This window comes from Eretmochelys imbricata, chromosome 2, assembly GCF_965152235.1.
Source record: "Eretmochelys imbricata isolate rEreImb1 chromosome 2, rEreImb1.hap1, whole genome shotgun sequence".
Classification (NCBI taxonomy): Eukaryota; Metazoa; Chordata; order Testudines; family Cheloniidae; genus Eretmochelys; species Eretmochelys imbricata.
Window position 1 is genome coordinate 47,522,880 of NC_135573.1, and position 18,165 is coordinate 47,541,044.

The following is an 18,165-nucleotide window of genomic DNA, read 5'->3' on the forward strand; positions in this document are numbered from 1 at the left end:
AACATAATAATTATCATCAGAAAAGCATCTTTAAGCCTACTTTGGAGGTAGGATTTAGTTCCGTCTGTCAAGCTTTATACTCAGTCCATCTAGAACTGAGTCCTTTCCCCATTTGGTGGTTTTATTGGCTTGTTCAATCTCACCCTGCTCTAGTGAGGTTCCAAGCATTCTGCAGGTTTCTGAAAGTTAACCAGTGGCAAACATTTGACCCTGACTTCTCCTTGACTGTAATCAGTTGCATCAGGTTGCTCATAGAAACTGCCGAGCTCTTTCACTATTTGCTGAGATTTAGTAATTGTGATTGCACCCCTTGTGTTGCAAGGCACTTACAATACTCACGCTGAGGGATCTTTATGAATCAAGTTACCAAGCATTGTCCCTCATTTATTCCCCATACTCAATTTTTAGAAAAAGTTTTGTTTTGGATATAAAAATGGTTGGGTTGTTTTCGGTGTTCACTGAACAACAACAATGTGGCTTTACAGTGTTTCCTACCTCCACCCACTTTTTTTCTGGAAGGGTTTGTAAAGCACGTCTGTGTTTTAGTTTCTTTGCTAATTTACTTTGCTGCAACATTTTCTTTCTTCTTGTCATTTGAATGCAGTGTTCTATAGCTTCTCAGTCTGGTTTTGTAGTTTCTCATAGCAATGAGAGAGAAATTTCCTCTGTGTTGTTTGCTTCCAAATATATTTTGCCTTTTTATTTTGTATAATGTTCTTGCAGAAGCAGGTTATTAAAGCTCCATTGGGAGTAATATAGGAGATGAGTTTCTAGTCTTTTGTTCATGAATACAGAGATGATTTTCATCACCGTATTACCCTCACTTGAAGGAAGTGTATTTAATAAATGTTTGAGACCAAAAAATCCATTTTTCTACCTTTTCTTGCTACACGAGAATGAAAAACAAAACAGTTTGGGGCTGGGTCTCTTCTCACTTACACTCACTTCTCACTAGTTTTACACCAGTGTTACTCCTGATTTACACGAAGGTAAGTGGGGAGAGTCAAGCCCTTTGTCTAATGATTGATGATAGATGGCTTCCCACTTTAGCTACAAAAGAAAGTGGGTAAAGTCTTTAGCTTTATTGCATGGGTAGATGGATTGAGAGCTCATTTAATTACTAAATTAAATTACTAAATTATGATGTTAGGTATAAGGTGGTAAGTAAAGGGTGGTGCATAAACTGTAACAGCCCATGGTAGCACCAGGAGCAATTCAGACAACACACAACTTGGAGTCTCAGTTCTTCCCAACCTACTCTTAGCTCCGGCCCACGTCAGCAGTAAATTACTACCCATCCTGGGCATGTACATTTGCATAGCTAGCTATGGGTCTTTTTGGAGACTCAAAGTATACTTTATCCCATTATAGAAGATGATGTAATCTCATCACATGCATCAACACCTTTGTAGAATATACACATGTACTAGAGATGGCAAGATCCCCACTCCTGTTTCAGCTTTTAAAATTGCTGTCTGTCACTTATTGTCTCTATCATCCTAATAGTCGTCAAATTCCAAAACTCCATGTCTTTCATTTTGTGAGGTATGGAGGACAATTTGGCATATGCTAATCTTAACTCAGATCTGTAAGCTGTTTGGGGCAGGGACCATTCTTTCATTATGAGGATGTACAGGTTCCGATTAGTTGGAGAGAGAGAGAGTGTGTCTCTCTCTCTCTCTCTCTCTCTCTCTCTCTTCTTCTGGTCTCTCCCTGTGTGGGGTTTCCTTAAATTATTTCTCTCAGGAGACCTTGGCAGGTGGGAGCTTAGAACCAATGCTACTCACACCATTTGGGCATTCCACTTGACTCCCTGGCAAGATTATTGATCAGACAGCAGAAATCATTCAGGGATAATAAGGAACTGAGGCGAAGAAAAAAAGTGGTGTCAGACAGGTATCACAAACATAATATGGTCATTACAAACCAGGAAATCATTGCTGATGACTTTACAAAGGATTTTTGTGGGACAAGGCAGGAATTATCAGTTAGGCCATAAGGATAGGGGGAAACTTTCCTGTTATTACCAGCATCAGCAGAAATGATTGCAAAGGGCTAGTATTAGTAAAGGAGTGCATACAGCAAGCTATGATAAAATCATATGCAACTGAACCAGGTTTTAAGAAGTATCCTATTTGATGGCATCTTTTTCATCAACCTCTAAGAGGCTGCAAAATCCTCCATCTTTTCCCTAGTTAATGGGGACAGTGAGAGAGAAGGAAGAAAAGCAGGTTATTAAAGAACAGAAGAAGCCGCCTATAATAAACAAAGCAAAACACAAACCTCCATCCAGAACACATGGTAGGATGATGGAGGCTGCAAAGGAAAGGATGGTACTAATGAGATGCCCACATTGCAGAAACAGATAAGCAAGCTCTGTCATTACCCAGTGGAGCTTTGACTTTGGATATTTCTCTAAAGAACTTCAGATGTGATGCTGAAAATAACCCTAGGAAAAAATGGTTGAGGTTTCCAGTAAATCTTGTCCATGCCAATAAAGATAATGATCAGGCAAGTACATCTTTTGCTGGAAGAGCTGCAGGCTGCTTCTGCAGCCATTGTGGAGAAAATAGACATTCTGCCGAAATATACAAACAGCTTGAATATTTGGAGAAAAATACTGGAGACAAAATTAATAAAGACAATACAAAATGGAGAAATTCCCAGGGAAACCAGCAAAGAGGCAGCCCGGGTTATTTGTATGGGAAGCCGCCTATCTTTGGTTTCTGTGGCTTGGTAGGGCAGGAGGGAATAGTGGGGATGGTGGTTAATTGCACACACTTATGTTTTTCTGTTGTTGTTGTTGTTTTTTTAAAAAAACAACAACAGTGGTTAAAGCAGAAGGAATAAAGAGAGTTGTGGAGGGAGAAAAGAAGAGGAGGTGCAGCTCCCACACTGCTTATAGCAGAGTAGGGAGAGCTGCCTTTCCATTCTACTTTCCCCTATTTGAATCCTGGTTTATAAGGGGGTGTGATAGTGACATGAGAGAGCCGCTAAAGGAAGAGGTGGAGACCACTATAAAACAAGGATCATCATAATTATATATTTCAATGTTATAGGGATACATAATTAGGGACAAAGTCTGCTCCCTTTAGTCACACAATGTACAACCACTCCACCAGAGGAAGGATAATAAAAACCAGGGCTTTTACGTTGTAAAACACATTTTGTCAAATTTTGAAAGGTATTTAGGTGCCTAAGGCTTATTGATTTCAATAGGTGTCAGGCACCTAAATATCTTTAAAAATCTGGCCTTTCAAAACCATAAAGCACTATGCAAGTGCTAATTTGTATTGTCAGTCTTACTGTATTCACATTAAAGGGGCCTTGGCAGATGCTTGGTTGTGCACCACTGAAGTCAATGGGAGTTATGCCATTGACTTCAGTGGAAACAGGCTCAGTTCCCAAGTTATTCGTGGTACAAACTCATAGCTTTGTTATTTGTAGAGGTTTAGAACTTTAGTGTGATGAGAGAGATCTGTAAAGCTGTCCAAATTTTGCCTTGTGTGTGTTCATGTCCAGCAGTCCAAGGAGCTGGAAAATCTAACCCAGACAGAGTAGAAAGTGTGAGAAATCTTTTATTTTCCCCAGGCATTTGAGGCAGGATCAGACTGAGGTTTGGAAAGGTTTTGTTGTGGGGCTTGTTTTGTTTTAGCAGCTTGTATATATTTTACACTGCGTAGAGCAGGCTATTACATATTTGATAACAAAGACTTTATGTGCCTATCTGTTAATATATTCTGAAGGCAAAGAATGAAAGCAGTGCAGGAAAAGCCTTGCATTGTAATCACCTCTTACTGATATTTTGCAAGACAAAACACTGGAGAAACTGAAAGAATGGTAGCATTGACAGCCTGTTACAGCAAAACCTTTAGTCGAATATAAGTGAATGGAAGACCTCCCTATTTGGTGGAGTAACTAAAAAATAGATTAAAGACAGAAACAGACGGAAGAGTGAAATTATTATTGGATTGTAGTCAGTCAAAGAGTGTTATGATTGGCTATTGTCCCTGCCTCTGAGTAGACTCTAACGCTGGGATGCGTTCTTGCTGCCCAAAAGGTAATGTCGCACAGATGTTCCTGTTACTGCTGTGCGGTTTTTGACAGTCACACAGGTCCTATCACAGAGCAGCAATGCTGCCACAGATACTGAAGGACCGGAATGGGTTCAGCCCCACTGAATAAAACTTTGAAAATCACTTCTTGGCTGTTGCTTTGAGAATGTCCGTCTAGCCGTACAAACCGATTACTGCTGCTTGTTCCTCTGGCCCAAACCTGACAACGTGCTGAACACCTGCAGCTAGAACAGTAAGGAGCCCAGCATCTCTCAGGGCTTGCTCCTCTATTTGAGGGGACTGTCCCTGGGTCCTAGCCAGGTCCCAGCTAAACCCCTCAATTACATTTACAACTGCTGAATGCTAACTGACAGTCTCCTGTCGGCACCATAACAGAAACCATTTAACTGCTTTTTTTTCCCCCAAGGAATTTCAGGGGGCATGTTATTTCATTTTCTTTTCACCTACACCCATGCTGACATTAAGGGTGTGCAATGGGTTACAAAAAGAATTTCCAAGCAGTGAAAAAGGTCTGTAGAAACACGCATTTTGTTATCTCAGTGGATAAGCATGTCATCGTGAGGTTGTAATTTTTTAATTGCTTATCATGCTAGAGCAGTCAAGTGTCATATACATATCTCTGTATATTTAGGGTTTCTCTTCAAGTCCCAGCTGCTGTGGTTACACGAGCCTCTCAGCTTTTTTTTTTTTATTTTTTAAAATGCTTCTAGCCCTCATGATTGCACAGGAAAGCTTAAAAAGATGACCAAGTGTGACCTAGGGGCTCAAAAACGAAAAGGTAAATAAACAGAACCCTAAATGTATTTTTTAAATCTCATGACTTTGTGTGGGCTTGACTTATGAATTTGAACACTTGGGATTAGCAATACTGAATTCAGCATAGTCACAGAGCAGCATGTTTTAGAAGGGCTCAAAGAAACCAAAGTCACCAACTGTTTTTTTTCCCCCTCCAAATTCAAATCCATTGCTCCTGAAGAGAGATGCACAAGACTATCTAGCACTCTTTCTGACAGAGTTTGTCAATATCACTCTGAAGACACATTTACCCTAAAGGATGCCACAGACTGGCCAATTTTTAGGAAGCTATATGTGGGCCCAGCAGGCCTTGCAAACAACCATAAGGTGTAAAAACTCTCATTGTCTGGGTGCCCCACCAAAAGTAGGCTAACCGGCCACTGCAGGAGCTAGAAAGATGAATAAGCCTCCTGAGCAAGACTGGAAAAAAAAGATATATATATAAATTCACAAATTAAACCAATTATCTAAAGATAGTGGCCCAGAGTCCAGCATGAGCTGGGCTCTGTCAATCCCCCAAACCAACTAGCCTATAGCTAGGTCTTCTCTTTCCTTTGAGAGCAATGGTCAGCCTCCACCAGCTCACCCAGCTATCAAACAACCTGTAGACTGACTTGGAGATACAAAACGCAATATGCCTCCAAGACTTCCCCTTCCCTAAGGGAAAACTGGCCAACTTTCACAATCCAAGTATTTGAATTCAAAGGGTTAAATTCAAAGTCATGGAGTTAACCTCCAAAGAGCTCCATGGAATTGACCTATGACCTTTCAGAAAGCACCTCTTTCTTCATAACTGCCTCCCTCAAGAACTACTCACCTCAAGAACTCTTCAGTTGCCAGCATTAGCGTGAAGTTTGAAGGAGGCAGGACTTTCTTAATTACAGGCCAAGGGCTTTAGAACTCAATGCTAAGGAGATAACTATGCTCACAAATCTTACTGCCCTTCGAATGGCCATAATAAATTATGCAGAAAAAAACAACCCCCCTTCCAACTGCCTTCTGAGAAGTAAGCAAGTGATTTTGTTTATTATCTCTTATTATTGCTAAAGAGATGAACACTGCTGTAAGAATCTAGATAGACTGATTGCTAGGATACATGTGGGCAGCTCCTATGAACCTAGTTAATAGGAGCTGCCCACATGCAGCAACTGCTGACTGACGTTTGCCCTGTGTCTAGTATATAAATGAAATACTGATCAATACTTGTTGCAGAGAGGGTTCATCAAGATGTTAGCTGCACAAGATACATTTAAAATATTTTTTTCTTTTCTTTTCATTTTTTCCTTCTTAAATGCCATATTGAACTTTTTCCTTTTTTTCTGTCTGACATGCAGATTGCTTTCTACTGCAACTGACATTAATTAATTAACGTCCCTCTCATCCTTGTTCTTTGGGAAAACAGAAAAGTTCCTCTTGAGTACATTGGCAAGAGGAAGAAAAAGGAAAAAGAATAGTATCTTGCAATGAGTTCGGATCTTTGGCTTCACATATTGTATTCACATTAATTCAATCCAAGAGGGAAGATAATCAACAGTATGCTTGTCATCATAAACATTAATGTTAGATGTGTTAGTCCAGTAGAGATCATCCATAACCACTGAAAGGATGTGTTGTGCTTTCACCTTTAATTTCAGATCCTTCTACCAGGTGTGTTAATTTTTAAAAGAAACAAAAAGGAGACAGAGAGAAGGACACATTTCGGGTTCAGAATGTTGCTATTACAAATTTTCATAGCCATGTGAAAATGTAATTCTTGGAATCGGTGCTGTTAATTCAGATGAGATTGTGTAAGTTTAGATATCCTTTCCACTTTGGAAATACAAGCCAAGTAAAACAGATTACACATGCGACATGAAGTGGACAGGATTTGACTTAGCTGAGCTGGAGCCCAGTCTTTGTGTTTTGTAGAGATGGAAAGGGTGACTAAGGATCGCTTGTATCTATTCTGGAAGAAGACTCACCCTAATTTCTAAGCAAATCAATTGAGTTTGATTCACAATGTTGCTTGGAGGTTCCAAGGAAAATCTTTTGATGAAATTTGTAGACTTCTATGAAACACAGATCTGAACAGAAAAATAGAAAAAGAACCTTAATAAAATTAGGATGTTGTAATAAACACGTCTAATTTCCCATGGACTGTCTATGCCAGGTTTTCAGTTTGACAAAGCCTTTTCAGTTCTCATGACACAGGTTCTGAAAATCAACAAGTACTTCACATATGGTACATGACTGATAATAAAAGATTACTTTAAATGACCATACTAGAAACTGTACATAATGTGAAACTACCCAGCTGAAACAACCTTTAGTTTTTTGTTTTAAAAAGAACGTTGACCTAGCATCTTAACAGCAGCCACATCGTCTGTCTTTTACAGGGCTACTCGTATCGATCCTGATTTGTGGGTGGCAATGTTAGGAAGTGGCTGTGAATAAAGGGTCATAATGAGAAAGGATGGAGCAAGATCAAGAAAAGTAATTAAGGATTGATGATCTCAGATTTGGGAAATTATAAAGGGTAGGAAAAATTGCAGTTCATTCTCTTTTACTCTCCTTTGTCTGGCCACTGACTATTTATACTGTAAGAGTTTTGACATAGGAACCTGTCTTATTATGTGACTAATGTGCTTCACACTCCATCCATCCTAGGTTTTTGTATACCACCCATCACCACAGTATCTAACATCATACCTATCTTTAAAACAAGGAACAAAGAGGACCCAGGGACCAGTCAGCCTAACTTTGATGCCTCGAAAGGTATTGGAACAAATGATTAAATGATCAATTTGTAAGCACCCAGAGGATAATAGTCTTAAAAGGAATGGCCACCATGGATTTGTCAAGAACAAACCATGCCAAGCAAACCTAATTTCCTTCTTTGACAAAGTTACTGGCCTAGTGGATGGGGCAAGCAGTAGGCGTGATATATCTTAATTTTAATATTGCTTTTCACACAGTTCCAGATAACAGTCGCATAAGAAAACTAGAGAAATGTGGTCTAAATGGAATTACTATAAGGTGGGTACACAACTGTTTGAAAGGCTGGCTCAGAAAATAGTTATCAATGGTTTGCTGTCAAACAGTGAGGGTGTATCTAATGGGGTCCCAAAGAGGTCAGTCCTGGGTCCAGTACTATTCAGTATTACCATTTGGATTTGAATAATAGAGTGGAGCTTATGCTTATAAAATCTGCAGATGACATCAAGCTGAGAGGGTTTGCAAGCATGTTGGAAGACAGGATTAAAATTTTAAAATTACCTTGACAAATTTGAGAATTAGTCTGAAATTAACAACATTAAATTTAATAACGACAAATGTAAAGTACTTCACGTAGGAAGGAAAAATTAAATGCACAGCTACAAAATAGGGAATAACTGGTTAGGTGGCAGTACTACAGAAAAGGTTCCTTTCAGCCCTAAATTTATGTGATTCTAGCTCAGGCTCTTCCCAGGTAGATTAGATCTTCATGGGGACGATATAAAAATCACATTGTATTAATATGCCACTTGTTACTATGATAACCATTACTAACAGGTTTCACTGTGGTTTTATTGTTAAAATATCCAGTCTTCCTTGTCTGAGACTTGTGAGCTTCCACTCAACTTCAAGTAACTATGGGCTTGGCTACACTTGCGAGTTACAGCGCAATAAAGGAGCCCCATTTCTACAAAGAGCTAGATGAGATACTTGGGGGCGACCTCACCTCCACTCCGAGTACCACCATGGACACTTCAGAGCCCAGTTCAACAAGACGGGAGGAGGAGGAGCAGCAGCAAAGCGGGAGTGAGGGTGCTGAGGCGGAGGAAGACACCCCGGAATCCCTAGATGCATGCAGCCAGGAGCTGTTCTCAAGCAAGGAGGAAGGTAGCCAGTCACAGTGGCCGGTGCTTGGGGAAGGACAAACACCAGAGGAGGTTCTCAGTAAGTGGCTTTTATTCTGGGAAAGAAGTTATTCGGTGCGGGCTCTTGGGGTGAGGGGGGTTAGGGCTGCATGCACACCTAGATGTGGAATAGGGCGTTGATGTGCTCTCTCACATTGTGGTAATCGGCCTCAGTGATCTCTTCAAAGATCTCATCCAGAACTTGGGCAATGCACTTGGCAGGTTTCTCGGGAAAGCCACTCTGTTCCTTGTCCCAGTAAAGCTAACTTGTCCACACCACTGTGCCGTGAGGGGCGGGGAGACCATTGCTGCACACAAGTAAGTGCATATGGGCCATGGCAGAATCCACATTGCAGTCGAAGACCCTCCCTTACTTCCCAGGTCACCCTCATCTGCAAGATATCTTCCAGGATGAACTCCCATGGAAAATGTGGGGACAGTGTTCAGTACAGGGGGCCCCTGCCACTGTTGGCTCTCCCCAAGGCACAGAATCCCAGAGGACAGTACAGTCGTGAAACAATCAGTCACGCTTGACCCTGTGCTTACTCACCATTTTGGGGCTCCCGTGGGTTATGTGCACTCACTCTGGGACAGGCAAATTATGCTATTGTGCAGACTGTGCTTGCCCTTAAGTATGGGGGAATCACTGCTCTGTCTGGTGTGAACAATGCTGCCTCTGTGACCTGTTGCATTTTGCCTTTACAGATGCAACCTTGAGATCTCAGCCGTCAGTGTTATCACCGGCTGAAAAACTCCAAAGAATCAGAAAGAGGCCACGTAGAAGCAAGGAAGACATGTTGCATGAGGTAATGCAGAGTTCAAGTAATGAAAATCAAAAAGTGCAGGAGTGGCGGGACAGTGAAAGGAGGATCCGCCAGCAGAATGAGGCGCACCGGCACAAAAGCGCAGTGCTCTGGCAGCAAAGCACGGATTGGCTGATAAGCATAATGGAGCGCCAAGTGGACTTGATCCAGGCGCTCGTAGCCATGCAGGCGGAACACTACCGTGCCTGACCCCCCCTGCAGTCCTTGTCCCAAAACTTTCCCTTGTGCCTCCATGTCACCTCCAACCCACTTTCCCAAACATCCGGGTTCTTACTGCCACCAGCTGCCTCCAACACCTGTAGCTTCACCACCTAGCCCTGAAAACTACAACCCTTACCCACTGCACTTAACCCCCATCACCACACAGTATAGCCATCCTGAAGTGCAGCATTCATTGCTCAGGAAGGCTGAGTATGATAAAAGGACATACACAAGTCTGTGGATTGTACAGTTCCCCAACCCACCCCACCCCCTGGTGCTTTCTGTTTCCCAAGCAGTTGTGTTTCTTTTCAATAAATGAATTTTATTTTCAATAAATGGATTTTTGGCTTTGAAAACATTATTTATTATTGCATAAAGTAAAAGATACCTTAGCCCAGGAAAGAAACAGGCACTTCAAGTCACTGTAGCAAACACAGATTCCTACTAACATTGGAACCACTGCACTTCACTCCCTTGCAGGGCACCAGAGATTACTGGTGGCTTTCAGCCTCAAATTGCTCCCTCAAGGCATCCCTAATCCTTGCAGTCCTGCGCTGGGCCCTTCTAATAGCTCTGCTCTCTGGCTGTTCAAGTTCAGCCTCCAGGTGTTGAACCTCCAAGTTCCATGCCTGCGTGAATCGTTCATCCTTCCCTTCACAAATGTTATGGAGGGTACAGCACATGGATATAACCGTGGGGATGCTGTCATCAGCCAGGTCCAGCTTCCCATACAGAGAGCGCCAGCGGCCCTTTAAAATGGCCAAAAGCACACTCCAGTCACTCTGCACTGGCTCAGCCTGTTGAACCGCTCCTTGCTGCTGTCAAGGCTCCTTGTGTAGGGTTTCATGAGCCACGGTATTAAAGGGTAAGCGGGGTCTCCAAGGATCACAATGGGCATTTTGACTTCCCCTACGGTGATCATCTGGTCTGGGAAAAGACTCCCGGCTTGCAGCTTCCTGAACAGGCCAGTGCTCCGAACAGGCCAGTGTCATACACCTTTCCGGACCAGCCTGTGTTAATGTCAATGAAACGCCCACGGTGATCCACAAGTGCCTGGAGAACCATAGAAAAATACCCCTTCTGATTAACATACTTGGAGGCTAAGTGGGCTGGTGCCAGAATTGGAGTGTGTGCCATCTATTGCCCCTCCGCAGTTAGGGAAATCCATTTGTGCAAAGCCATCCACAATGTCATGCATGTTACCTGGAGTCTTCTGAGCAGGATGCGATTAATGGCCCTGCAAACTTGCATCAACACGATTCCAACAGTCAATTTCCTCACTCCAGACTGGTTAGCAACTGATCAGTAGCTGTCTGGAGTTGCCTGCTTCCTGATTGCAATAGCCACCTGCTTCTCCACTGTCAAGGCAGCTCTCAATATCGTGTCCTTGTGCTGCAGGGTGGGGGCGAGCTCCTCACACAGTCCCATGAAAATGGCTTTTCTCATCCAAAAGTTCTGCAGCCACTGCTCGTCATCCCAGACTTGCATGACGATGCGATCCACCACTCAGTGCTTGTTTCCTGAGCCCAAAAGTGGCATTCCACGGTGGTGAGCATGTCTGTGTATGCCACAAGCAAACTCATGTCATATGCGTTACTCAATATCATCGTCGCAGCCCTCACTGTCACTTTGGATCATAAGGAATAACTCGACTGCCAAACGTGACGTGCTGGGGCTCCATTCCCGCAGACCGAAAGGGAAGACAGAGCACCCAGTACAAAAAACGTTGAAAGATGGTGCCAAATGTGGACAGAAAAACAGGGATTGCTGGGATGCGATCCGATGGATCATGGGGTGTTGGGACAGGACCCAGAATGCCCCGCACGCCCCGCCCCCTTCCCACAAGCCACAGCGCCAGAATGGGAAGTGGTGCTCTGTGAGAGAACTGCCCATCATGCACTGCTCCCAATGCCGCTGCAAGTGCCGCAAATGTGGCCATGCCAGTGCGCTTGTTCCTGTGAGCATGGACAGAGTGCAGCACTTTTCCTACCGTGCTCTCCGAAGGTGGGTTTAACTCAAAGCGCTCTCTACACCTGCAAGTGTAGCCATGCCCTATGAATGGGAGAATGCCCCAGAGCCAGAGAAAAGGACAAGGGAGGAAAAAAAGAGAAAATTGTGGCAAGATGGCAGAGGGGGAATAAAGAGAAGTGAGTGGGATGAGACATAGAATGGGAAGGAGAGGTAAGATTTAAGATAATGGTAATGTACAAAATATTATTTATTGTGGGATAGGAGTGTGATGGGATGTCTGCCACACAAAAAGCCTGAGCAGGTTAAAAAGGGCCAGTTAACCTAGGGAGATGGTAGGTAAGAGCCCTTGGGAAACAAGTCTAAGGGGGAAAACAGTTCAAGAGAGTTGGAAGTTTTTCAAAGAGTTATTAAGGGCAAAAAAGAGCAAACTATCCCACTGCCTAAGAAAGATATGAAGTATGGCGAGAGACCACCCTGGCTTAATCAGGAGACCTTCAATGATCTAAAACTCAAAAAAGAATCCTACAAAAAGTGGAAACTAAGTGAAATTACAAAGGATGAATATAAACAAATAACACAACTATGTAAGGACAAAATTAGAAAGGCCAATGCACAAAACAAGATTAAACTAGCTAGAGACATAAAGGGTAACAAGAAAACATTCTACAAATACATTAGCAGCAAGAGGAAGACCAAGGACAGGGTAGGCCTGTTACTCAATGCAGGGGGGGAGGACAATAACAGAAAATATGGAAATGGCAGAAGTTCTACATGACTTTTTTTGTTTCAGTTTTCACCAAAAAGTTTATTAGCAATTGGACATCGCACTTAATGAATGCCTATGAAAATGAGGTAGGATCAGAGGCTAAAATAGGGAAACAACAAGTTAAAAATTATTTAGACAAATTAGATGTCTTCAAGTCACCAGGACCTGATTAAATACATCCTAGAATACTCAAGGAGATGACTGAGGAGATATCTGAGCCATTAGCGATTATCTTCAAAAAGTCGTGGAAGACAAGTGAAACTACAGATGACTGGAAAAGGGCAAATATAGTGCCAATGTATAAAAAAGGGAATAAGGACAACCTTGGGGATTACAGACCAGCTAGCTTAGCTTCAGTACCCAGAAAGATAATGGAGTAAATAATTCAGCAATTTTCAGACACCTAGAAGATAATAAGGTAAAAAGTAACAGTCAGCATGGATTTGTCAAGACCAAATTGTGTCAAATAGCTTTCTTTAACAGGGTAACAAGCCTGTGGTAGATGTGGTACATCTTGACTTTAGTAAGGCTTTTGATACTGTCTCGCATGACCATCTCATGAACAAACTAGGGAAATGCAACCTAGATAGAGCTGCTATAAGGTAGGTGCATAACTGGTTGGAAAACCATTTTCAGAGAGTAGTTATCAGTGGTTCAGACAAGATGGAAGGACATATCATGTTGGGTCCTGCAGGGATTGGTTCTGGGTCCGGTTCTGTTCAATACCTTCATCAATGATTTAAATAATGACATAGACAGTACACATATAAAGTTTGTGGATGATACTGAACTGGGAGGGGTTGCAAGTGCTTTGGAGGATAGGATTAACATTCAAAATGATCTGGACAAACTGGAGAAATGGTCTGAAGTAAATATGATGAAATTCAATAAGGACAAATGCAATGTAGTCAACTTAGGAAGGAACAATCAGTTGCACCACATACAAAATGTGAAATGACTGTCTAAGATAGAGTACTGCAGAAAGGGATCTGATGGTCATAGTGGATCACAAGCTAAATATGAATCACTATAACACTATTGCAAAAAAAGCAAACAGCATTCTGGGATGTATTAGCAGGATTATTGTAAGCGAGACACGAGAAGTAATTCTTCCACTCTACTGAATGCTGATTAGGCCTCACCTGGACTATTGTGTCCAGTTCTGGGTGCTACATTTCAGGAAAGATGTGGATAAATTGGAAAAAGTTCAGAGAAGAGCAACAAAAATGATTAAAGGTCTAGAAAACATGATCTATGAGGGAAGATTGAAAAAACTGGGTTTGTTTAGTCAGGAGAAGAGAAGACTGAGGGGGAGCATGATAACAGTTTTCAAGCACATAAAAGGTTGTTACAAGGAGATGGGAGAAAATTTGTACTTCTTAACCTCTGAGGATAGGACTAGAAGCAATGGCCTTAAACTGCAGCAAGGGCAGTTTACGTTGAACATTAGCAAAAAATTCCTAACTGTCAGGGTGGTTAAGTTCCCTAGGGAGGTTGTGGAATCTTCGTCATTGGACATTTTTTAAGAGCAGGTTAGACAAACATCTGTCAGGGATGTTCTAGATAATGCTTAGTCCTGCCTTAAGTGCAGGGGACTGAACTAGAAGACCTCTCAAGGTCTCTTCCAGTTCTATGATTCTATGATCCTATAGGCTGCACCTGAAGGAGAGACAGGGACTGATAAATTTGATTTAACTTTAAATTTAACTGATAAAATAATTGATGATGAAGCACAACTGGGCAAGGGCAGGCTGTGCTTTTATGAAACCCAGAAGGGGAGAACAGAAGAGGGCTGCAGGGAGGAGCTCTGCTCTCCCTTCCCAGAGAGAAAGAGGGTGTGGCTAGGGACAAGGAGGACTTCCAGGGGGGAAATAAGCCCTGGTATCCTGCCTTGGACTACAAAATCTTGCAAGAAGCTGAGAGGGGTGAAGAGGCCACTGGGAGTGGAGGAAGCTTGGACTGGTAAACCCAGAAGTGGACCAGAAACTAGATAAGTGAAGTATGAAGGAGCCCAAGAAATATTTGGGTCTGAGATTGAGTAGACTGTGGTCGCTAGAAGGAGAGTCGCTGGGCTCTAACTCAGAGTAGTGGGCTGGCCTGGTTCCCCTACAAGTCACTGGGAAAGTGGCACTGGACCTGGTCAGAAGACTGCCTGATATGGCATAGACAGCTTGTACAACAGGACTCTGAGACCCCAGAAGAGGAGGACTGAATAGTGACCTGGCTGGTGGGCTAAGTCATGAAGAGGGAGCACTGGGAGTCCCAGAGAGAATGAGGCCATGGTGCAAGAAACCAATGGAAAGAGTGCCAGATGGTGTGAGAGTTAAACTCCAGACCCAGTCACAAGGAGGCACCCAGCAGTGAGTGAGACCTGTTACAAGGAGCTAATCTTGCTAAAGATGTCCAAGAATTGAAAGGGGGCAGGCTATGAAGAAGGTATAGGAAGGAAACTATATTTCAGTAGTGAATCAGAGTGGAGCAAGTTATAGTAGCCAGTCAGATTAGCTAAATAGTGATTAGCATATTAATATATGTTTACTGGAAATAACCATGCAATCTCTATGCAAATCAGACCCTCTGAGCTGAAGTGCAGGGAATTGCGGTGCTGAGAAATAAATGTATGAATATAGGTCAGCGACTAGATAGCTCCCTGCGCTCTGATTGGTTGAGACAATTCCTGTACAGTAATAATGCCCGAGAAACAGGGACGATCCCCACATTATCTGACTTGACTGCAATGGAATTGTCTCAGCCAATCAGAATATAGAGATGCCCACTGTCCCTGATGCATGTTTTTCTGACATACTTTCTGCCAGTAAATAACTCCAGTATTCAACACTTCTTAGCGGAGGAGACTCCAAGGGGCATATAGCAGGTAAGTAATACCCTGCTGGGGCCTTTCACACCAACAATCTAAGCATGAAAGAAGAAAGAGGAAATTTATGTTGGAAATTGTTATGTCTTTTTCAGAAATAGGTGACCTTTTGATTAAGCTATCCCTAGAATTAGATTATTTTGAGGGCTCATCTAGAAAGTGCCAAGTAAACATTATATAAAGGCATATTCTGAACAAAATGATTTTGTATTTAGTCTGCAGTTTTTATAAGCAGCTTAGCTGTTAATCATACCAGGGAAAATAGGCCTAACACCATGCCTAATTCCAAGAACAATGTGTTCAGAACTGACTAAATGCAGAGCATTTAAGAGTTATTTTAGATTTATAAATGGCATCACGTGTGATTTAATAGGGTGGAGGGGATCTTGACATTCTTAGAGAGAGATTAGAGCTTTCTCTAACCTTTTTGTAGGAAGTCTGTCACACACCACAGGACAGGGACTCAGCACAGGCTACTCCATCTGCATGAGAAACTGTCTTCCTTCAGGCATTCCTTTGCTGCACAAACAGGAAATTACATGTCTTACATTTCACTGAAAATAGATTCTTATTTAGAATGTGAGTATGATCCCATCATTGGTGAGATGCTGTGCAGGAAGTTATAAAATGCAGGAAAAGCATAGAGGGAAGTTCTTAACTAACAGCCACTAACACAACACATTAACAATCTCAAAGGTCTAAAAAGTCAGAACCTACACTTCCAAAAGAGGAAAAAGGCATACAGAGCACTCACTGTGGATTTTGAAGGATGATTGGATTCAGCCTACTGTAATATGTAATATATAATGAGTTGCACCACCTACCCACACTCTTTACTCAGAACAAGAACAACCCATGACTCTTTGAGTCACTCATTTATCCAGTTTGGCTCTTTGAACAGACTATGAATAAATAATCAGCCAAACAGTGGGTCTCTGCTCAAAGTGTCTCTTCAAAAGGATGGATTTGAGATGGGTCATTTGCATTTCTTTCACCCTCAGGTATTTCCTGGGGGATCTGCTTCATACATATTATCCCAAAAAATCCTTTGTAGTTGATTGCAATAGTCATGTCTTGAAGTTCCACGCAATCCCAGTACATAGATATTTGCATTTTCAATACAGTGGACTTCCAAAGTACTTAATGTAACAAGGTTTAACTTAATTCAGTAAGGGCTGTCCAGGATATTATCATATCTGTTACACAGACACTTTATATTTAGTGACAGTAAAGTAACATATTTCTACTGAGTGCTTTCTCCTATCTAGCCAGTCAGCGACACATCCTTTTTGCTTTCAGGTGTCTTGCATGTCATTTCCCTCTTCAAACTCTGAAAAATATTTGGGTCCTGACTGGTCTAGGAAAATAAGTCAAAATATGTTAGCTAATATGTTTTAAAACATATATTAAAATATTTTAGCTAACACATTTTTAAACACTAGCAAAGACAAGAGCTGGATGCAAGTATGGTATTCAGTAATTATTTGGGGCCCAAGGCGATTGAAAGAAGTCCTCTCTATTAAAGAGCAGAATTATCAGACACATAGATGAACACGATTTCTTGGGGAAGAGTCAACATGTTTTTTTTTTTCTAAATGGAAATCATGCACCACCAATCTACTAGAATTCTTTGAGGAGATGAACAAGCATGTGGACAAGGGTGATCTACTGGATATAGTGTATTAGATTTTCAGAAAGCCTTTGACAAGGTCCCTCACCAAAGGCTTTTAAGCAAAGTAAGTTGTCATGGAAAAAGAGGGAAGGTCCTCTAGTGGATCAGTAACTGGTAAAAAGATAGGAAACAAAGGGTCAAAATAACTGGTCAGTTTTCAGAATGGAGAGAGATAAATAGTTGTGTCTCCCAGAGGTCTGTCCTGGGACCAATACTGTTCAACATATTCATAAATGATTTGAAAAAAAGGGGTGAAGAGTGAGGTGGCAACATTTGCAGATTATACAAAACTACTCAAGATAGGTAAGTCCAAAGAAGCCTGTGAAGAGTTACAAAGGGACCTCAGCAAACTTGGTGACTGGGCAACAAAATGGCAGATGCAATTCAATGTTGATAAATGCAAAGTAAGGCACACTGGAAAACATAATCCCAACTATAGATATAAAATGATGGGGTCTAACTTAGCTGTTGCCACTCAAGAAGGAGATCTTGGACTCACTGTGAATAGTTCTCTGAAAAATCCACTCAATGGGCAGTGGCAGAAAATATCATATTGCCTCCATATAAATCCATGGTAGACCCACATCTTGAGTGTGCAGATCTGGATTTCCCATCTCAAAAAAGATATACGGGAATTGGAAAAGGTACAGAAAAGTGCAACAAAAATGATTAGGGGTATGGAACAGCTTCCATTAGGGTGACCAGATGTCCCGATTTTATAGGGACAGTCCTGATTTTTGGTCTTTTTCTTATATAGGCTCCTATTACCCCCACCCCCACTCCCTGTCCCGATTTTTCACATTTGTTGTCTGGTCACCGTAGCTTCCATATGAGGAGAGATTAATAAGACTGGGACTTTTCAGCTTGGAAAAGAGAGGACAAAGGGGGGATATGAGATACAGGTCTATAAAATCATGACTGGTGTGGAGAAAGTAAATAAGGAAATAACACAAGAACTAGGAGTCACCAAATGAAATTAATAGGCAGTAGTTTTAACACAAACAAAAGGAAGTATTTCTTCACACAATGCACAGTCAACCTGTTGAACTCTTTGCCAGAGGATGTTGTGAAATCCAGGACTATTACAGGGTTCAAAAAAGAATGAGA

The 18,165-nt window shown here is 41.9% G+C and overlaps 1 protein-coding gene across 1 annotated transcript; it reads left to right on the top strand.

The window, feature by feature from the left end:
• The first annotated feature begins 4,741 nt into the window (after positions 1-4,741).
• On the top strand, positions 4,742-8,550 carry LOC144260110 (uncharacterized). Its single transcript, XM_077808674.1, has 4 exons — positions 4,742-4,854; positions 7,518-7,625; positions 7,826-7,886; positions 8,436-8,550. The coding sequence occupies exons 1-4, from the start codon at positions 4,818-4,820 to the stop codon at positions 8,548-8,550; spliced, it is 321 nt and encodes a 106-aa protein (XP_077664800.1). The 5' UTR covers positions 4,742-4,817.
• The last annotated feature ends 9,615 nt before the right edge of the window (positions 8,551-18,165 follow it).